We start from the raw sequence: 24,402 nt of genomic DNA, 5'->3' as shown, positions 1-24,402 counted from the left end.
TGAAACAATTGTCATTACACATTTTTAAAATAAATCAACTGTTTCAGAAAGTTGGTCTAAAAGTCAGATAAAATAGGCCCTTCTTCTTCTGAGAGAGTAATTTTAATCTAGTTTGGCTAAATGAGAGTTGGCTTGACAAGAATTATGCATCTTACCTATTAATTGCAGCATTGATTAGTTTGCCATTTGCTTAATTCTTTTCAATTTTTTAGTATTAGTTCCCAAGCATCAATTTCATAGTGTTGCAAATTATTTAAAAAGTGAACAGTTAAGTTGGGCATGGCTTGAGAAACATTAGGAATGTTAAATGCCCTATTTAACTTCACAAACCTACTTTTAACACTTTGCTATCAGAAGTAGGGTTATCAGCATGATCATTAATAAAGTTAAGGACTGAAGCTTTGTGGTACCCTAGATATTATTGGAAATAAAGGAGAATATTATCCATCTAAGACAACTACTGCGGTTATAAAGAAATGATTCAATAAAATAATTAGAAACAGAAACACTAAATGATGTGAGTTAATGAAAAAGACCAGCATGCCAAAATTTAGCCTTTAATATATCAAATGCTTCTGAGGCTGGCTAAGTAAGACTTTCCTAACTCTGTGATAGCAGAGTTAGCAGAGCAAGCTGTCATGTCTCAATAAGTATGCTTTTGGTGTGCATTAAAGCCAAATAAAGAGACTTTTGCTACAACTTTATGTTGATTAGCAGAAATGAAGCAACTGCTAACCTTGCCTGCATAGGGCGTCATACACTATCTACACTGCACGACATAATGATAAGATACCCCAAAAAGATTTATAAGACCCTACAATACATTTATATTTAAAAACTAATTTTTATTGTAAATAAAAGCAAAGACTTTACAACATTAAACAACATTTTAACAAATTTATTTTTAACGTAACTCACATTTTATAAAAAAAACGTTTTTTTAGTGCAACAAAATTATAAGACAATTTTACAAAAAATGTTTTATTTGCAAACCACAGTTGTGGGCAATTAAGAATATTTATTTGATGTAAACACCACAGATGATTATTTAACTGTTAACTTTTGTGAACTGTCAAAAATTTAGTTTAGGTTTTTTTTTATTAAGTATAAAAATAACAAATTAATTAATAATGGGTCGTGCTGCACTGTTGAGTCCAGATAGCTCGTCTCAGCTTTGGCTGCGTCCAATAGCTCTAGCCATTGCATGGCTAGAGCTATTGGACGCAGCCGAACTGTAATTAAAAACTACATTAATAGTCCTCATATGTATGGAGTAAAAAAAAGTTCCGGATGTCCATCAACATTAAGTGACCGTGATAGGCGAAGGTTGTTGAGATAAGCTCAAATTCTTCATTAACTGCACGTCAAATTGCTGCAGAAGCAGGTGCGATTGCTAATTTATGTTACAGTTCAGCAAGTTATTCATAATGCTTTTCACCTTTCGCGCTAAAAACTTCAGCGAAAACCACCTTAGACAACAAATCACATAAACAATCAAATAACTTTTGCAAAGGACCACGTAACATGGAAAGAAGAGTGCCAATAAGTAGTATTTTCTGACGAAATACGATTTTATCTTGATGGGGCGGATAGATGGAATTATTATTTTCATGATTTGCATAAAGAACCAGTAACACAGCAACGAAGTCAAATGGGTGGTGGTGGTGTAATGATTTGGTGTGCGATAGGGTATCATGGCAAATCAAAAATTTTATTGACAGAAAAATGAAGGCTAAAGATTATCTTTTAATTGTTCAAGAATTCTCACAACGTGAAGCCTCTGTCATTGGTGATGAAAATTTTGTTTTTCAGCAAGATAATGCTAACATTCATACAGCTAAGATAGTAAAGGAATATTTCAACAGCAGTAAAATTAAAACATTGAATTGGCCAGCTAGATCTTTAGACCTGAACATTATTGAGAATGCTTGGGCACAGCTCTCACATATAGTGTTTGAAGGTGGTAAACAATATAGTTTACTAGCTGACTTGAAATCATCCAGCGCATCTGCATGGGATGCAATTGACATTTTGTACATAAAAAGTTAAATGATTCTTTACCTTCTAGAATGATTGAAGTAATTCAAAAAAATGGTAGAAGTACCCACTATTGATTGTTTAAAATTGAGACGTCTTTTTATGACAATTTATATGAATTTTTTCCAAAAGTGTCTTATAATTTTGTCGCACTAAAAAAACAGTTTTTTTTTTTAATAAAGTGTGAGTTAGGTTTAAAATAAATTTTTTTAAATGTTGTTTAGTTTTGTAATTATTTTGCTCTCATTCACTATAAAAATTAGTTTTTGAATGTATAGTAGAGTTTCATAAATATTTTTGGGGTGTCTTATCATTTTGTTGCACAGTGTATTATTGTGTCAATTTCTTTAATAATTACCTAAAAATCTTCTTTAAAAAACCCATCATTATCACCAAATTGTTTCTATTATTTACTAATATTTGTGTTGTTTAAAGTAACTTTTTATCCACACAAAAAATGATCTGATCGCCAGAGGCCTATCCTTCCCTCATTCAACAAATAATTTTTATCTTTTGGTCAGTATGCAGTGTTTTAGAGTTCCCATTTTGTAGAATATAGTTGAAGGATCTGAATTAAAATTAAATATTTTTTTTTCAGTCTTTTTATTATTGTTGAGCAGTTTAAGATATTGATTTTAACTTAATTATTTTGTTATGGCAAATTGAAAAATGTTTAAGATATAGCCAGTTGCTATTTCTGTAATCACATAGTAGCTTCTCTTAAAGTGAATTGATCAATTTTACATGGTTTTTCCACCATTTTACTTTTAACCAAGCTGCAAGCAACAACTATTAAGTTGGAAAACAAAGAAAAGAGTTAAAGAGCAAGGAAATGGTTGACAATTGAAAAGTTGATAAGTCAGGAAAAAATGAAGATGGGAGAGAGTTCCAAAGGGTTGGTGTGCGGATAAAAAATTTTTTAAAAGTTTTAAGAGCATGCAGGGACAGATACAGTAAAAGGTTGCTGAAAGGTTTCCTTACTTTGCTGAATGACAAGTTAAAGGAGAATGAGTTTTGATTGATGGAACTAGAAGTGATAGCTCTATGGACCAGTGACCATGATAGTATTTTTAGAAAAGAAAAAGAGATGCAACTTTAGATTGATGGGAGAGAGGTTCAAACTTGGCAGATAGAAGCAAGCACGATAATAAGAAGCAACTCTGATGCAAACCTTGCAATCGATTTTATATATGATGTACAGGTGCTATATATTGTAATACATATTGTATACTATACATTGTATTTTATATATTGTATATTATATATTGTATACTATATATTGTAATAAGATTGTATATATAATGTACATATGTACAATTGTATATATGATTGTACAGATATTTACTTTGCAGATAAAGAAGGGGTTCAAGGCTGGTTAACAGAATTGTTCTGCTTAACCCTAAAGTTTTTGCCTAGGAGGCCTTCTTCAGACAGTAGCTGGATGCAGTTGACTCCTTCCCAAAATGAGTATTTTTATTAAGACACCATCTCAATAAAAATACTCTGATGTATATAATACACTGATGTGGTTTAAAAATGGCTTGTTGTAAGACTCAGCAAAGTCACTAGTAACAAAGAAATTCCTGTAACTTGAATTAACAAATTTTTATTGAAAAGTTTTAAAGTATATTTTTATTTATTTTAAATTATATAATTAAATAAAATTAAAGAAGGATGGAAAGAAACTCTCCCAAGTCTTCATGCTCTCAAAAGTTGTCTATAGCAGAGGAAACAGACATTTTCTTTTGCATGATTTGATTAAGAATCATGTTTTTCTTGAAAGCAAACATATTAATTCAACTCTTGATAAAAAATATCTTAAATGAAAATGAGTCTCCATGATTCTTTTGCACTGGAGTCAAGTTTTAATCATTGCAATTCCAGAAGAAGTTTCAGAATCCTACAAAACATTTATCCATTTCCGAATTTAATCAACACAAACAATATTGTCATTCTTTAGTGTGGAATTCAATCACAAAAATAAATATATCTGCCTTTAATGTGACATTGTCTGAAGATGAATCAGATGTTTGTTATTGCTGGATCAAACAAAACTTAATCCAAGGTATTCAACAACCTGATAAAAGCTTTTTAAATCATGGTTTAAAAAGCTTTTACCAGGTTTAATCAAGACAAAATAAATATGCTTTGGTATTATAAAATAATATTCTTTAGATCTAAATACTTTTCCTATCAAAGCTTGGCTGCATTAAAATTTTCTCTCAAGATCTCTTGGCAACTGACATGGATAAGTCTTTATGAAGTGAATGATAGATTTTGCTTTATAATTATCTTTAAATCCTTTTTTTTTTTCCACTTTTACATTCTCTCAATAGACTGAATTTGTTTATGTATCTGTTATATCTGTTGTCTGTTTATTTCCTCTTGTCTTTGTTTTTCATATTTTCTTGGCAATTAATTATACAACTTACAGTTTTTTAAGTCTTTTATTGCTCCTTGACTCTCCTGTTAACTCAACTTAAATAAGTCTTTTTAGGAGTATTTTCATTTAATGAAGAACAAAAATTTTATAAAAAACACCTGCAAAAGGTTTTTTGTTAAGGCAGCAGTGAATAAATAAACAACTTTCAATTATGATTATATCGTGTAGTGTTATAATTTGCTTTAAAAGATGTGGATTTATGTGAATTTTTTGGTAGAAATTCAATAATTCTGATATTGTTATAGCGGTCCAGGCTAAGTTTTCGTCTAGCTTTATATCCAAGTAGTTTACACATTTTTTGCAACAAAGTTTTTCCCTTCGAACTTGATTTTGAACTGCTGATCTATTTTTTGTGACAACTTTTAAATGATATTAAATCATTTTTTCTGGACTCAAGGGAAATTTTGTTGGCATTAAGCCAGTTAAATGGTTTTTTAAGGTCATGTTAACAAACTTTTTTTATGAACCTAATAAAATAGAAAAATTTGTGTCATCTGCAAAGTCTTTGACACTGCAAAATTTTTAAGCTTTAGGCATGCCATAGATCTCTAGTGCATTCTGGTTTCACTGCATTCTAGATTTATAAAATATTTTTTTTTTCTGGTTTCACTGCATTCTAGGAGTGGTTTAAGTTGTAGCACTTAATATATTATCTTAAATCAAATTAAACATTTGTTTTATGTTCTGCAGTAGAAGTAGCATTGAGACATTTGTTAGTTCAAAACTTACAATTGACAAGCAGTATAATTCTAAAACCATGAGGGTAAAATATAGAGACAAGTAAATTGGTTTTTCAACCCTTTAAAATTACCTAAAATGATGTTAATGTTAACTACTTTTTTTATACATTGTTAGAAACTATTAAATAGATCATTGTCCATATTACTAACTTTTAGAGATAAAGTGAGAGGGTTTATCTTTTTTTTTCTTTTTGATGATTTAAAATATTTCTTTTTTTTTTGTAGCAGATACTTGTTTTTGCACTATTAGATAATTTAAAAAACATAAAAGTATTTTAAATAAAATGCTTGGATAAAAATCATAAGAATAGTAAAAATGCTAAAGTGGGCAAAACTACATAAAAAACGGACCATCAATGACTGTAAGCGTGGACCAAAGTTTCAAATCTTTGGTTTCAAGAAAAGGTTGTTTGTCTGAAAAAAAATCGTTGAGTGTATGATAAAATAGTGTGAATGTAGGGGATGTAGTGTTAAGTTGTGGGGCTGTTTTGGTTGGAATGCCACAAATAACATTGTTAAAACGAAGGGAATAATAACAAAAGTTGTTTACTTGGATACTTTAAAAGTCATGCTATACCTTTAGAAAGTCGGGTTAATGGTAAAGCATTTATTTTTTTAGAAAAAAAAAATGATTTAAAGCTTAAATCCAAAACATATTTTTCAGAACATTGTATAAGTTGTTTGACTAAGTTTGAGAATGATCAAATATTGAATAGAATGATTTAGCCTCCCTATTTACAAGATCTCTCTCCTATCAGATTTTTATGGGATGAACTAAAAGTAGTGTCAAAAACTAATGTCTAACGATGCATAAGATGTGGAAAAAAAAATGTATATGTATATATATATATACATATATATGTGTATGTGTACATATATATATATATATATATATATATATATATATATATATATATATATATATATATATATATATATATATATATATGTATGTATATATACACACAGACACAGTGAACTCCTAATATCTCGAACATCTAAGGGACCTAGAAAATAGTTTGAGTAAGCGAATGTTTGAGTTATTGGGACATTCAATTGCACAAACTATTGCCAATTAGTAAAAACAATTTGAGTTAGCGTCTGTTCACAAAAAATCCGGAATGAAAAATTGTTCTTAATTGAATACAAAATTAATCGATTTTTGACAAAAATTTTAACTAAAATGAGTGACTGGACATTGTTAACTATTTTATAACCGAAAGTGGTCCTAAATCAGCGGCTTTTCGAACTTTAGTTTTGACTGAATCCATTAGGTTGAAAAAGTAGTCTGGATCAAACTCTTTCAACTTTAATCGAATTCTATTCTTAAGGTGGTCAAGATTTTTTGCAGTAAATCCATTTCCATAAACTTTTGCTTTTAAATGTGCCCAAAAATTTTCAATTGGCCTTAACTGCGGTACATTTGGGGGGTTATCTTTAGCGTCGACAAAGTTAATACCTAAAGTGTTGTAAGTTTCTAATGTGTGTTTTGCATAATGACATCTCGCTCCGTCAGACCAAAATAAAATTTTCATGTTTTAATGCTTGGAATTTATAAATGGAAGAAGTCTTTTTGTAATACATTCTTTAGAATAAGTTTTTGCATCCAGTGTACAGTTTTTTACAGCAAAATAAGGCGATGAATGACCAAAATGACTGATTGCAATCCAAACGAGAACTTTCTCGTCAAACTTTTTTTTGAAGTTGAATTTAATGTTAGGATCAGTTTGAGAACTATCCTTTGTATAGTAGCCAGAGTTTTGTGAACAATTTGCACCATTTACACAGAAATAAGATTCATCGTCCATGATGATTTCAAACTCATTTGATGGCTTGAAAAAAGTTTTTGAAAGTTTTAATAAGTTTTTCTTTTGTTTAATTTCTTGCTTTTCTGTTGTTTTTGGTGCATTTTTTCTTTTGGTATACTTTAGTCCATGCATACTTAATAATCTATTTACGTATGAAACGCTTATCTTATATTTTAGTGCCAATTTTCTTTGCGAAATCCCGATTCTCTCTTCTGCTCTTGCAATCATGGACTCTCTCTTTTCTGGTGTAATTTTGAAAGGTTTTCTGCCGCAACCGATTTTTCTATTCATTGGCGAATTATTTTCAGACCTTTTAATTATGTCATAAATTGTAGATTTAGCGATTCCCATTTTCTTAAAATGATCCACTGTAAATTTCTTTCCACTGTTTATGCTTTGTTTATAAAAATTTCCAATCACATTTCTAACATCGTTCTCTTTTAGATGCTCCATGTTTATTTGAATTAATTATTTAAGCTCAATTTTGCCACAAAATGAAACTGTTGTTGTTGACCGATTAAATTTAAAAATTTCGAATCGAAAATTCGAAATTTAGAACAATTTGTGTACATTTGAAATCAGTCCGGATTTTTTGTGAACAGACGTTATTAGAAGATTTATCCAAAATTTTTCTTTATTTTTGATCCATGTTGACAACGTATTTTTTGGAATGCCTTATATCATAGCAACCTGAGACTTTGACAATCCTTCATCAATTTCCTATAAAGCAGCATACTTTTCTTTAATTGCTTTTGTGTTCATTTTTCTTTTTACAGCTACACTAGCCATAATAAAATGTAAACACAACAAATTTTAATATAATAGGGTTCAAGGGGAACTCAAAAGTAGTTTGAGTTTCTGAAAGTTTGAGTTATTCGGGCTTCGAGTTATCAGGATTTTACTGTATGTGTGTATATATATATATATATATATATATATATATATATATATATATATATATATATATATATATATATATATATACACCTTGGGATTAGGAAAATTGAGGTCAGCGATAATTTGCCGACCTCAATCTTTTAGAGGCTGGCAAAAAAATTTAATACAAAGGTCTTACCATAAAACATCGAAATGAGGTTGGCAATTTTTTACCTAACTCAAACACTTTTAGGTCGGCATTGCCAAATGCTGACCCTAATTCCGAGGGTTGTATATATATATATATATATATATATGTATATATATATATATATATATATATATATATATATATATATATATATATAAATATATATATATATATATATATATATATATATGTATATATATATATATATATATATATATATATATATATATATATATATATATATATATATATATATATATATATACATACATACATATACATATACATATACCCACACACACACACATATAAATATATATTCCTATACTTTACGATTAAGAAAATGTGTTTGTGGTAAAAAATGCTCTTCACTCTTCACTTCACTTGTTTGTGGTATTAAAGCTTAATACCTCAAACAAGCAAAGAATTAAGGTTAGATTATGTCAAAACACATTAATTTAATTGCAGGAAGTAATTAAACCACAAAAACACAAAATAAAAGACTAGAATGTTTTTAAAAACATTCTGAATATTTTATTTTAATTTTTAAAAATGAAAACATTCTGAATATTTTTATTTTTTAACTGTAAAACATGCACGGAATGTTTCTACATCGACTATCTTATATCAGCACTCTGTTGCTTGACTTGCAACAGAGTGCTGCTACATTGACTGATAAATAGCCTGACTTGCAACGGAGTGCTACTACATCGACTGACAAATAGCCTGACTCGCAATGGAGTGCTACTACATCGACTAAGGTTTTGGTTTGGGCAAGCAGTCTATCAAATTATTTTAATTAAAACAAAAAAAACAAAAAAAAGTCCATTCTTTAAAATTAAAAAAAAACCTAAAATGACATTTTATGGTAAAATCTTAAAGACGATCATGCAAGAATAAATGTATATATATACATACATACACACACACACACACATATATATACTCACTCAATATACATACATACATATATGTATATATATATATATATATATATATATATATATATATATATATACACTCAATATTTATATTTACATCGTTAAAAGTTAAAATATGTCAGTTGCGTGTTTTAAAGTACTGTATTGTAATTAAATCTAGTTTGAAACCACATTAGTTTAAATTCCTAATATCTTTAAACTAAACAATACTGTTATTAAAAAAATTATCAATAAAATTTAAATGTTTTTTGAAAAAAAAAATATTTCCTTATTTTAAAAAACTATTTATTTTATTATACTATTTATTTCTTAAAACATTCATAACACAACATCATCTTATGTTTGCTTTCTTGCAAAAATCTTAGCAAACTTCTCATAAACTAATTAATCATTTCTAATCAACATTCATTCTATGGTCAATCTAGAGTTAATGATAACGGAATAACTTTTGCAAAAATTTCAAAAAATCATCTTTTCATAAATTTACTATATAAAGCTTACTAAAAAAGTTCTCTAAAATTATTTTTCCTACAGGGTTGATTAGGGTTTATCTGGCAATGCATTTATATACAGTTATATGTGCATTAAGCACTTTGTATATTAGCACTTTCATAACAAGATAAAAAAAATTATTGATTTGTAACTATAAATTAATAAACAAAACAGTTGAGTGTAAAATGAACATAAAAAAGTAACTTTAATTAAATTAACAAAAAAAAATTTGTTTAATATAGTTTAGAAATTTTAGCAGTAAAACAATTTTTAAAACAGTGTTTTAAATTTATAAGAAATTTATAAAAATAAATATAAATTTATTAATATTTAGTAATAAATTTAATTTAAATGTAATAAAAAAAAATTTAGATTAAAAATTTTAAAAACGAAAAGTAAAAATATTTTATTTAACTATCTGTTTTTTTTATCAAAAAAAAAAAAAATTTATAATTGTGGTGAAAATGTGTTTTTACAACAATTAATTACTGCCTGTTTTGCACAAAAACTATTTCAAAAGACTGTTATAATAATCTAATTGAATAAAGTTTTTGCGTAATGTAAATGGCTTATTGTGTAGGTGAAATTGCCATTTTGTACATAAAATTCACATGGCATAACGCTTCTTAACTAGGCTTTTTTCTATTTATATAAAACCTTTTTTATTTATGATTAGAAATAGTTAAAACAAAATTCGAAATTGATTTTTTTTTCTAAAAATTATATCACAGTTTAATAATCAGCCAAATTCAATACTAAAAACTAAAGACTTAACAAACCTTAAAACAAGATTTAGTATTACATTAAATGCATTACATTATGTGGGCTATAATCCATTTTTAGATAAAACTCTTGCTTTTACAACTGATTTAAGAAGTCTTTAATGTTAAGCATTTTCTAAACTAAAATATAGTATCATTAATTTCATACCTTTCACTAAAAGCCATGTAAATATTGTTACAATATCATTTTAGTTGCTGTATTTAGTATTTTTAATATTTTTTACATTGTTATAATTCATATAATAGCAAATCTACATTGAATTATTTAAAAATAAAAAGAAAGACAAATCTTAAACTGTTATTTTTATTATTGTTCCTTGCTTATAGAGTTTCACATGTTTTAACTATGTTGTTGAAAATTTATAGCAGGCAACTTTGTTTATTCTATAGACATGTTTCTCATTTTCTTTGTTGTTACAAGAAAAGTTTAGCAGATAGAATTCCCATATTTAACATTTCTAGTTCCCATGACACGTTTTACAAGTTCTTTTTTTTTCTAGTTTCAAATAAAAATGTTATTGATTGTGAAAATTTTAAAAATGGAACTGAAATAACTTCGAATTAGAGAGCAACAAATTATACTGAAACAACTTTCAGAGAATTCAGAGAATGACTACATGGAAGTAACTTTTAGTTAGAAAGCGACAAATTACACTGAAATAACTCCAATTGAGAGTGACTTAGAATCAGGCTGATTGAAATTGACTTGAAAGGACTTTTTTAATTGTACTTTGAATGAATAAGTTTATTATTATAAGACTCAAATTTCCCAAAATACCATTTTCATACCATACCAAACTTTCACAATATTATTTGTCCATTTTTTAAATTTATTTTATTTATCATTTTATAATCTTACTTATCAAATATTTAAAAATAATGTTTCGATTACTAACACAAGCTATTATGTTATTCATAATATACAAAGAACAGATTCAGGTCAATATAGCTGCTTGTCTAGTTCCTCTAGAACTCAAATTTTGAAGACCTTTTCTCAAGATGTTAATGTTTTATGTGAGTTTTTTTATGTATGTATGTATGTGTGTATGTATGTATGTGGATATTTTTGGTTTTATATAAACTGGTAACTTGTAAATGTTTTTAAATTTTTAGATCAAGACACTCCATCTTTCACAAATCTAGATCCGAATCCTTTTGAAGGCACAAATGTTACATTTAACTGCACAACAAATGCCTCTGTAAATCTTACTTATCAAATATTTAAAAATAATGTTTCTATTGCTAACACAAGCTATTATGTTATTCCTAATATTCAAAGAACAGATTCAGGTCATTATAGCTGCACCTCTAGTTCCTCTAGAACTCAAGTTTCTAAGACATTTTTTCAAGACGTTAAAATTTTATGTGAGTTTAATTATGTTTTATGGTATTATATTTAAATCAGTTATTGTCACTTTTTTTAAATGTAATTGTTGTAATGTATTAATATTGTTTTTGTTGCTCTACAATGGAAGTTAATTCACTTTTATGAGGTGGAAACATATCGAGTCCTTACTGTAGTACACTGATAAATGAATGGTTGAGTTTAAATGACATAGCTGTTTTTATTAACTGTTATGGAATTGATTGTTAACAAATTCAAAAATGTTAATATACTTATATATATTTTTCATATGTTTTAAAACAGTTATCATTACACATTTCTTAAGCAAAACAAATTTTTTAGAAAGTTTGCCATTTCCTCTTAAAATATTCGTTTCATCTTAGAATAATTAACTAACTTGAATTTTTTAATATTTTAAAAAGTAGATAAAACAGGCTCTACTTCCTTCTGAGAGAGTAGTTTAAATTTAGTTCGATTAGATGAGAAAAGTTAAGAAGAATGATTCGTCTTGACTATTCGTCTTAACTATTTATTGCAGCACTGATTAGTTTTCATTTTGCTTGATTCTTTATTTCGATGTTAACTTTCAAGCATCAATTTCATATTGTTACAAAATATTTAAAACTAAGTTGTGCATAACTCAAAAACATATTCGAAAAATTTAATAAGTTTAAGATGAATCTGCTTTTTACTTTTTTTATTTTCTTGCTATTTTGTTTTTGATTCAATCCCAGCAAATCTGTAAACAACCACTATTTAAATTGAAAAAAAAGGTAATAAAAAAGAAAAGAAAAAAAAAAGAAAACTATTAAACATTTGAAAGTATTTTAAGCATGAAGAAAGAGATACAGTAAGAAGATTAAAATTTTCTAATTGCCAAGTCAGGCAAGATAAAGTTTTTTTTTATGGTTCAAATGAAGATAGCTCTTTTAAGCAGCCACCATAGTATCAAGAAAATGGCAAGTACAATAAAGAGGAGCAATCTTGTTAGATCCTAGCATTGCAATCGATTGTATTTATGATTTCCCTAAGAGGTATGTATGGAGAATAGTAAAAGATAATTAAATAATAATATTAAAAATAGGGATAATAATAATAATAATAATAATAATAATAATAATAATAATAATAATAATAATAAGAACAAGTAGTTAGTAGTAGAAATAAGATTATAAATAGTAGAACTTACAAATAATTTTTTTTATTAACTTGTTATAACATTGCAGTTATAACATGTCAGCAGTAAGATGAGGTCAAAATCCATATTAATCATCAAAAAGTAAGATGTTAGACTCAATATATAAATAAATAGTTTGATCCCCACCACGCCCTTGGTAGTACCATGGATGTGGTGGGGATCAATTATTTATTTATATACAACTCAACTTGTTTCTCCACGCAGCAGCCTTGTTTATCGAGGCTCGTGTTTCGGAGTTACAGAGTTGAGAGGGTTGTAACCACAAAAAGTAATTATAATAATAATAGTAATAAAAAAAGAAGTTTGTTGTTGAAGAATACATTATTAGACTCAAGTTGGGATATAAATTTGTTATTTAAAGATTCAAAGACTTTGCTAATAACAGTTTGTTAAAACAGATTGATAGAAGCAATCTTCAGAGTATTTAAATATTCGAAACATTTTCCAGCTGGAGAAATGCATCTATGGTTCTAGTATCTCAAAACTTTGAAGGAAAAGCAGGCAAACAAGATTTAGCTAAGCATTTAATAAATAGTTTAGAAAGTGTTAAAGAGATTTCTGAAAAACACTTATAAAAATGTGACAGGAATGTTTTCTGTATGTATGTATGTATGTATGTATGTATGTATGTATGTATGTATGTATGTATGTATGTATGTATGTATGTATGTATGTATGTATGTATGTATTTATATATTTATATATGTATGTATGTATGTATTTATATATTTATATATGTATGTATGTATGTATGTATGTATGTATGTATGTATGTATGTATGTATGTATGTATGTATGTATGTATGTATGTATGTATGTATGTATGTATGTATGTTTGTATGTATGTATGTATGTATGTATGTATGTATGTATGTATGTATGTATGTATGTATGTATGTATGTATGTATGTATGTATGTATATATGTATGCATGAATGTATGTGTGTATGGTTTAACATAAAACTGGTAACTTGTAAATGTTTTCAATTTTTTAGATCAAGACCCTCCATCTTTTATAAATCTAGATTCGAGTCCTGTTGAAGGCACAAATGTTACATTTAACTGCACAACAAATGCAAATGTTAATCTTACTTATCAAATATTAAAAAATAATATTTCTATTTCTAACACAAGCTATTATGTTATTTCTAACATTCAAAGAACAGATTCAGCTCAATACAGCTGCATGTCTAGCTCCTCTAGAACTCAAGTTTCTAAGACCTTTTTTCAAGGCATTAAAGTTTTATGTGAGTTTGATTATGTTTTATGGTATTATATTTAAATCAATTATTGTCACTTTTTTAAAATTTAATTAGTATAATGTGTTGTATATTATTATTGTTGTTCTGTAACAGAAGTTCATTGCAGTTTCATTGATAGGGACTAAAGCATTTGATTAATGAGTGGTTGAGTTTGAATGGCATAACTGTTTTTAGATTTATTACTTGTTTTTTTTTTCGTTTTTTTTGTTTTAAACAAGTTCAATCCCAACAAGACTGTAAACTATTTAAATTTGGAGTTAAGAAAAATTAAAATAGAAGAAGGAAATAAAAGAAAACTATTAGACAATTAAAGGTGTTTAAAGCATGAAGGAAGAGATATAGTAAGAGGATGTAAATTTGCTAAATGCCAAGTCACGTAAGAATAAATTTTTTTTATGTTTCAAGAAGAACAACCTCATTAGATCCTAATATTGCAATCGATTTCCATGAGAGGTATGAATGAAGATAATTAAAGATGACCAGAATGATCAGATTGTCAAAAATTGCTAGTTTAAAAAAATCACTCTTTTTCTTTTTGTTAAGCCTGGGGCATATAGTTTACAGCAAATAGAGCCATTTTAGAGGTAACACCGTTTGATGTAGCGGCGGGTCAATGATTGGAAGAAATGGTATTTTGATATTTTAAAATTAATGATCAAGTATGATCAGCAGAATCAATCAGGCTGATCAAGTATGATTAGCAGAAATTTCAGACAATATTTTTAAAATATTTAAAAGTATGATTAAATTATTAAATGAGTAAAGTTTATATTTTTGATTGGTGGATAATTTCATTTCAATTGAGGCCATGTCACCATACTTCTTAGACTTTACTAACTTTATTTTTACATCATTTATCTCAGACTTTATCTCAGACCATACATCTCAGACTTTGCTGATTTTTACAGTTAAGAGTACTTAATAAAATAAGGATTTCTTGAGAAGATTAGTTCTAAATCCAGTTCCAAAGAAGATCCTAAAATATGACCATTTTATTTTCAGCAGATATTGGGCTAGGCCCTCTCGTCCTCTCAGAATTGCAACGTTTTATCAATTGCATCTTTTTACTCAAAAATTTATATCTGGCTCTTTTCAGGGGCGACAAGTTTAATAAAATGTAAAATATTATTAAGTACCTGTAATTATCAATTTAAATTAAGTTAGGCAATTTTTCATATACCTGTTTTTATTACTCAAGAAACCCATGAGGCCCATTTTAATCCATTTATATTCATTCATTTCAAAAAACAAAAGGATTTTGATCTTTAAATATGGATCTCCATATATGGATAGCGGGGCACAGTCCCTATATTTTTGTAGCCGAATCTTGCAATAGATTCATTACTTTGCAGACTTGCTGGAGCTCTGAAACTATCAGCATTTGTGTACTCCTGATAAATGTGTGTTAAAATTGTTTCCAGGACAGATGACCAAAGGGTTTGTTGAGCCAGGGCACCGTGACTCTATAACAAAGTTTAACAAAATTAAGATTAAAACTTTAAGAACATTGTATTCAAAATTTTTTTTGATATCTATTTATTTAATTATTTACAAAATAAAATACATAAATCAAGTCAAGATTTACTCAGGTGTGTCAGCGTTCAAAGTATACATATGTCCAGTTGTTGTTTTAAGTGCATCAATTTTTGTATACATGTTGTGTTAGTTATTGAAATACATGTTATGTTAGTTATTGGTACTCAACACTTATTTGCTCTAGAAGGCCAGAAAATTTTTTTAAAAGGACATTGCGGGTGCATAAACAATACCATAACATCTTGCTCAATATTGTCAAATTTGTTTATCATACCAATCCAATGAAACGTATTATATTTACACAGATTAATAGTTTGCTTATTAGGTTGAAAAGCAGAAGAAAAAAAAATTTCTTATATATTAACATCTTCACTTCTTCATTTAAAGCTAATAGTATCTATAGATTCTGTGTTAAATTAATAAACTATGTTTACAATGTGGTTTTGGACCTTGTTTAGAAGAAAAAGATCATCATTTGAAGAACCAGCCCAAAAATGACAACAAAATTCCATACGGGGAAAAATAAGAGATCTGTAGAAAATGGAATCAGGAGTAAGGAAATTGCGAGCGCAATAAAGAGAAGCAACCTTGGTAGATGCTAACTTAGTAATCAATTGTATATAAGGTTTCCATGAGAGGTCAGTTGTGAATGGTAATCCAAGAAGATACAAAGAAGAGGACTCAGTGAAAGAGTTACCATTCATTAATATAGGAATGTTGATAGTATTATGATAGTAAATGACTGAGTTTTGTTGGAGTTAAATTACACAAACCCTAATCTGTTACAGAAGATAAATTAGAGTCAAGATCGGCTGTCTGTTAGAAAAAAATAATTTGATTATCTCAAAAACTTTTCCAGATACACCTTATGAAACAAGCTTATGGAGAAGACCAGCATGCCAAACTTTGTCGAAAAATGGGATTTGTTGCTAATAACAAAAAAGGGACTGATCAGATGATAATTGGAGGGGTCAGAATGTTCTCCTGAGTTTTTGAATATTGGAACAACAAAAGGAGCGCATTGTCGAGGCCACATAAGACTCAGTCCAGTCTTGTTTTCCTGCCTGCTGGAAAATGGCAGTTGAGTTCTGAAGAACAATTTTGTAAGACTATGACAGGAATGTTGTCTGGACCACAAGCTGTAGATGGGTTTTAATTGAGTTATGATTTTAATAATAGAAGCTGGAGTGATTTGAATGTCTAACAATGGGTTAACCTGTTTAATTGGAATGAAAGGAAGGAAATGGCCATAAAATTAAAGAGTCGCATTTGAAGAAAAGTTTTTTACAAATAGTTTTGCCTTATTTTTGGTAGAGGTAATAAGATCAGTCCCATGAATGAGATGGAATGTTAGACCTACCCTTGTTAATGATGCTGTTGAAGATTTTCCAAAAGTCTCTAAAACCTAACTTCTGAGATAAGATGCGAGATTTAGTGAACTAAGAATAATGGAGCTTAGCATCAGACAACACCTTTTAATGTTGATTTCTTGCAATTATAAGTAGCTGTTTGTTCTCAAGAGAGTTGTTCTTTTAAAAAAGGTTTAAAAAAATGATTACGGTAAGATATAGCAGCTGCACATGAAGGTGAAAACGATAGGGTAGAATGGTTCTTGACTTGGATGTAGCGTGAAGGAATAAAAGCTTCCATTACTGCCTGAATCCAGGAGTTTATGTTGGAGGCGCATTTATCAGCTATGAGAGAAAAGACATCAGCCCGAGGACTGTCATGAAGAAATGATGAAAAGAATCCCAGTAAGCCTAAAGGTAGTAGTAAGTAGTGTGATGATAGGGTGAGTCCTAAAAGGAACACAAGGTAAGAGATTTAAAGAGATCATTGCATGGTCAGAACCACCTAAAGGAGAAAAAGGAGAAACTGAACACAAGGATTTAGACAAGGATCAGAAACAAAACATAAATCAAGGAGTGAAGGCAAATAATTAGTGTTATTAAGGAAATGGGTCAGTGGCGTTAGAGCCAAGCCATTCAGTGTAATGAGCATTAAAGTCACCAATAAAAAAAAAATTGGCAGAGGTGTAAAGAGAGAGAGAGCATGGTCAATTTGATCAGAAATTACATCTAAAAGACTTCAGTCTTGGGAAGAATGAGAAGAATAAAGAACAAAGAGAAAGGTGATGAGTGAAGAGGTGCTAAGCGAAGCACATAAAAGAATGGTCAAAGCACTTAAACCTGATTTCACGACAAATAGGTGAATTGATATGTATACCCCTAAGTCAAGTATGTGACTATTGGAGTCTTTGCAAATCAAAGGATAATACCCATCAAGACTGAGATATGAAGAAGAAATAGCAGAATTTAAATTGGTCTGTTGAATTTTGCAAGATTCAACTGATAGAAGGTTGCTTTGCTGACCATTAGTATTTGTAAAAGATATATCAAAACAGTGTTGGGGATGGTTTATTATGTTTAATATTTTTGGTTACTTTTGGCATGATTTAAGTTTAGAGAGAGCTTGACTCATTCATAGATAGAGCATGGCCTCATAAGCAATAAGCTATGCAATGTATGTCTTAGTCTTTGTCCTGTTAATTAATAAATTAATTAAGTCTTAACATAGAGCTCCTTATGTGGCCTCGACAATGCGCACCAAAAGCACTAACAGAAAAATCATCCATGCACAATATGGCACTGTTATTAATTTGGTGTTTTACAACTGTTGATGGGATCAGTCTCACTGATAGCTACTATAGAGTTTGGGAAACCTTATTTCCAGCTGACCTCAGAACCATTAAATTGAGTTTTAGAGCTGTACCCTTATTAAGAGTTAACAAGATGAGTTGCATAGCCACTATCATGAAGACACAAGCAAAAACCTATGAGAAGAATCAAGAAGATTCAGTATTCATCATCCTAGGCAGGAAGAAATGATACAGGTTTACATCTATGTCAGCCTAATAGATAAAAAGGGGTTTGAGGCTGGCAGGAGCTATTTTAGGAAAATAATTTGGGCAGCGGTACCCTCCCATCATGGAGAAATTTAGCAAAATATTGCTGATTATCTGCGTTTTTTTGTGAAAAAAACAAAATTTGGGCCCAAAAAGATTGTGCAAATCAGCGCCCAAATATGATAGATACTGTTGAAAACAGTCTAGAATAGCCCTGTGGCATGGTTAGCAGAATTGTACTGCTTACCCCTAAAGTCTTTGCCTAGGATGCCTGTAGTAGTACAGTAGCTGAATGCAGTTAACATCTGCCCAAGAAGAGTTTTTTTTATCGAAACATCATCTCAAGCCTTTACTCGACCAAGAACCAAGGCAGGGGGAGATTTTTAAGTCAGAGTTTGTTTCTTCTAGCCTTTGGCTTAAAAAGCACACCCTATAATGCAGCATGGCATGGGACAGGTAGTACTGGCTTACATAATACCAGTAGCAGGGTGTTTGTGATGATCCTAAACCTGATCTGACCTGGAATAATTAAAAGGAACTACTTCCTGCAAACACTACATTAGGCTAAAACAGTAGGTATGATATTTTGGAAATGCATTAGGAAAATTATCAAACAAAATACTAGAAACGAGGTTTATAGTTGGAGTAACTAGTTAGTTAATGAGCTCACTCTGCATCAAAACGTATTTAAACATTTAATCAGAACATTTAAACAGAACATAAACATATATAAAGTAACTTATTAGGGAAACAACACTGCACCAGAGGTGCAGTGTTGTTTCCCCAATAAGGAAGACAGAACACAAACATACATCCCAACAAGGAAGACAGAACACAAACATACATAAATAAACATTAAGTAATTTATGGGTGAATGAACACTGTGCCAGAGGTTCAAATACAGATAGCAACTTACGGGTGAGTTAACTCTGGGCCAGAGGTTTAGACAGAACAAAAATATACATATTAAGTATATTACAGGTAAGCTAAAACAGTAGCTAAGGCACCTCCAACTATATAAAAGACACGCAAAAAAAAAAAAAAATGTATGTATTACTATGAGCATGACCGATTTTAAATAGTAGTGATTACAGGAAGCAAACTCCTTTCAGCCTTTGCTTAGAAAGCAAGTCCCACAAAGGCAGCAGAACATGGAATAGGTTGCACTGAGTTTATGTTACCAGTAGCAGGGTGATCATGAAGACCATACACCTGACCTAACTATAGTTTTACACATTTATCTTATGTATTAAGCACTTGATTCATTTTTGTCTGCATGACTTGAATTGATAAATGTGGAAAATTTGTGTTTACATCTGTAGTGTTTGCTACAATCATCTTTATACTCTTCCAAAATTTGTATTCATCAAGAATAGCTGTTATACCTTTAACAACAGTATCTGATTTTCCATCTGGTAGATCTAGTGCTTGTAACTTAACTTATCTTTGTTTATTCTTAAACAAAGATAAGTTAAGTTACAACACTTGATATTGTTTGAGTTACAACACTTGATATTGTTGGTGACTAATAGGTTTATCATGTATGTTCAGTGATCAGCTTTCTAAATATTATGTTTTCTTTATTTCTTCTTAAGTTTAACAACTTCTTTAATAGTTGCTCTGAATATACCAGGCTGTGAAGGTATCTGAATGTCAATCCCATCTTGAAATAACTGTCAACAAATGGTTGCTGATTTGCTGATTAATAACTTTGAAGATGTTAGTAATTTGGTTGCAGTTTTGGTTTTGCTGTAGTTCTTGCTGGTACTTGTGGATTGTTTTTCTGAATCTTCAGACCCTTGAAAATCTGCCCCAGACTCGGATTTGGAAATTGATGTTGTTGCTGTTGCCATTACTGTTGTTAAAGTAGGTTTCAAGGCTTTTTTTTTTTTATGGATGGATTTGAACTAGCAGCCTTCCCAGTATCAAAGGACAAGTCAAGTATACTTGACCTGTCTTTTGCTTTTAATCTGAAGATGATACAATCTATTGTCCTTACTGCAGTGCAACTCACCATCTTTTTTTTTTATGTCAAAAAAACTTTATTCATTGGATCATATCTTCTTTGTTTATCATGTTTACCGTATGTTTCTAGCACTTAATCCAGTTTTGCTTGTACAACTTGAATTGATAAATGTGGAAGTTTTAATTTCATTTGCCATAAACTTATTACTTCTTTCTCAATTAGCTTTATGCATTCTTGTCTCTCTTAGATTGATTTTCCCAGTTACAGATAGCGACCAACAATATAGATTTTGAATGGTATTCAGCTGTTATCTTCTAGTGATTGTTCTTCTAGTGCAACAGTTCTTCTTTTCCTATGCAACTCATAAAATTGTAAAAGATTTTTCATCATCATTGTCATGTTTTTTTTAGTAGTGGAAACACTTAAAGAACAGTTAAATATGAGAAATAATTTTATATATAGGGTAGCTTATTTTAGGCGTACATTCTTTAATGAACTCTCAATTTATTCAAGTGACAAAATCAATCTTTATATAGAAATCAAACTACTAAATTTTTAAATATATTCAAGTTGAGAATAAAGCTTTTTAAAGTAATGGTTATTGCTAATTGTCACTGTATTTCCAATACTTCTAACAATAACTACTGTAACTGTTATTCCAATACCTATAACTTATAAAACTAAATAAATATTCTAAATAAATATTCACATGCTTGCTATTATATATATATATATATACATATATATATATATATATATATATATATATATATATATATATATATATATATATATATATATATATATATATTAGATTAGTTAGATTAATATAAGATAATATTATATATAGAGTAATTAAGCTTACATTAATTTTGTTCATTTACATTGTATTAAAACAATAGAGAAGTTTTTCTTCTGTAGCTAAATATTTTGATATTTTGATAAAAAAAGTTGGTTTTATAAAAATTTCAACTTACTTTTTTTTATTTTCTTTATCTTAAAAGAACAGAGCAATTATAAATTAGTAGAAAATCACTTAAAACATAAAAAAAAAAAAAATTTTTTTTTTTGTTAAGTGATATATATATATATATATATATATATATATATATATATATATATATATAGATCTATAGTTTGTTGGCTTTGGGAAGAGCGGAAGGAAAAAAGTGATTCTTACGCCAACATATACGTCACTTTTAATTACTTTTAACTTTCGTCCAACATTTCCGTGTTGCACGAAAGTAAAAACCATTAATTTAATTACGAATTAATCGTTTTTTAAAAAAACCACAAAAACGCAAATTTAATTGACCAGAATGTTTTTAAAAACATTCTAAATGTTTTTAAAACATTTTGAATGTTTTTAACAATATAAACAATGTTTTTGTCTTAATTTTTTTTAATAAAATGTTTTTATTTTTATTTTTTTTAATAAAATATTTTTATTTTTATTTTTTTTACTGTAAATCATGCGCGGAGTGTTGCTACATCGACTATCTTATAGCCTGACTCGCAAGGGAGTGCTGCTACATCGATAGACAAATAGCCTGACTCGCAATGGAGTGCTGCTACATCGACTGACAAATAGCCTGACTCGCAAGGGAGTGCTGCTACATCGACTGACAAATAGCCTGACCCGCAAGGGAGTGCTGCTACATCGACTGAGGGTTTGGTTGGGGCAGGCAGTCTATCATTATTAAAAAAAAAAATTTCCTGTCTTGCATTTTAATTTTTACTTTTTGTCAACAAAATATGGAAAAAACTTTCGGACAACATCTAAGGGTTCTATATATATATATATATATATATCTATATATATATATATATATATATATATATATATATATATATATATATATATATATATATATATATATATATATATATATATATATATATATATATATATATATATATATATATATATATATATATATATATATATATATATATATATATATATATATATATATATATATATATATATATTCATAAATATATATATATATATATATATTCATAAATATATATATAGGGGAGAGGGGAGCAGCTTTGAAAAAATGCATTTTTGAAGCGTTTTTGTATTTAAGATTAATAAAACTAGATATTTTGTGAAGATAATATTTATCCTCGCACCTGTCACCTGTTTTTCCTGACATTTTGCTTAAACTGGACAAAATATTTAATTGATTTGTTTTTGAGGACAAATTGTAAACATTTCGATGTAAAGTTATACAATTTTCCTGACCACGTTTCTTACTTGTGAGATGTTTAATGTTATTTACAAGATAGAATAAGTCATAACATTTACAATTAAGCAGAAAATATCAATAATTGAGATAATTTTGTTTGAAAAGATCATTGTTTATTATTTAAAATGCTGTTGGGGCAGTTTTGAATAAAACGAATGGGGCACCTTTGAATCGTTTAAACTTCTTGCACTGTATTGCTTGATTATTACGGCCTGAATTTTGATTGTCTAATATTAAAAAAGGTTAGAAATTATAAAAAAAAAGAGTGACAGAAGTCATAGAGGAAAGTATTAACAATGCTGTTCTCCAAGTTGTAAATGGATTAATGAGGCCAAGCGAAGCTGCTAAAACTTATAATATAAAACGCAATACTTTACATTACAGAATAAAGAAGTATAAAAATTTATCCAAGACCAAGCTTGGTTTGACAACTAAATATACTGTTGCACAAGTATTTAACAAAAATGAGGAAATAATGTTAAGAGACTACCTAATAAAAAGCTCTAAAATGAATTATGGCTTAACATATAAACAAGCAAGAGAATTAGCATTTCATTATGCTATGAAACTTTGCATATGTCCAAGTAAATAGATAGAAAATAAACAAGCTGGTATAGAGTGGTTGAAGGGTTTCATGAAACATCACCAAGAACTTTCACTTAGAAAACCTGAAAATAAAAGTTTGTCTCGTTCAACAAGTTTCAATCAGCACAACGTAAATCAGTTTTTTGATAACTATGAAAAAGTTTAAAAAAAGTATAATTTCACTCCTGATAGAATTTATAATATCGACGAAACCAGTATTATGATAGTAATACAAGCACCCCATGTTATAGCATCACGTGGAACAAAACAAGTAGGACAGTGTGTGTCTGCTGAATGTGGACAACTAATTACTATGTGTGGTATAGGAAATGCCATAGGAAATTTCCTTCCATCTGTCTTCATATTTCCAAGAGCACGGTTTCATGACACCATGATAAAAGGAGGACTGCCTGGTTGTATTGGTTATGCAAACAGTCCAACAACTGGCTGGATGACAGGGCCATTGTTTTTAAAGGTTCTAGAACATATAAAAAAACTACTCAGATGTTCGAAAGAAGATCCTGTTTTACTCTTAATGGATAATCATGAAAGCCATTGTACATTAGATGCCGTTAATTATTGTTGTGAAAACGGAATGGTAGTTTTAACATTTCCTCCTCACTGCACTCATAGAATGCAACCTTTATATGTAGCAGTTAATGGTCCTTTCAAGGAAAAACTGTCTATCTCTCAGAATGATTGGCTTGTATGCAATCCAGGAAAAACAATAACAATACATGATTTAGTTGGCATAGTGACACCAGCATATACTACGACAGATATTGCCAGGAATATTGTTGTAGGTTTTTCCACATCTGGAATATATCTTTTTTCACAACTTTTTTTCTGCAATGACAACTTTCAAAGTGCTGAAGTAACTAATTGCCCTCTGATAGAAACATTTAGTATAGCTACTTTTGATAATTCACATCAAATTCCTATTACACCTGAAGGCATAGTTATGCAAAAACAAGATTGTATGATTGATTATAAGGATGATGTGCAAAAAATTACTAGCAA

At 28.9% G+C, this 24,402-nt stretch overlaps 1 protein-coding gene across 3 annotated transcripts in view; it reads left to right on the top strand.

Moving 5' to 3' along the window:
* LOC100198055 (tyrosine-protein phosphatase Lar) overlaps positions 1-24,402 on the top strand; it is a 122,920-nt gene that overhangs the window by 38,447 nt on the left and 60,071 nt on the right. For 2 of the 3 annotated variants that reach the window (XM_065801439.1, XM_065801440.1), the window contains 2 exons: positions 11,444-11,695; positions 13,869-14,120. In XM_065801439.1, the coding sequence (XP_065657511.1) occupies positions 11,444-11,695; positions 13,869-14,120 (504 nt within the window). Of the gene's footprint in view, positions 1-11,187; positions 11,345-11,443; positions 11,696-13,868; positions 14,121-24,402 lie in introns of those variants that run through there. The other variant, XM_065801441.1, reaches the window with a different exon arrangement.

This window comes from Hydra vulgaris, chromosome 07 (genome assembly GCF_038396675.1).
Source record: "Hydra vulgaris chromosome 07, alternate assembly HydraT2T_AEP".
Classification (NCBI taxonomy): domain Eukaryota; kingdom Metazoa; phylum Cnidaria; class Hydrozoa; order Anthoathecata; family Hydridae; genus Hydra; species Hydra vulgaris.
Note: the sequence above shows the minus strand (reverse complement) of the source record. Positions and strands in the feature narration are given on the sequence as shown.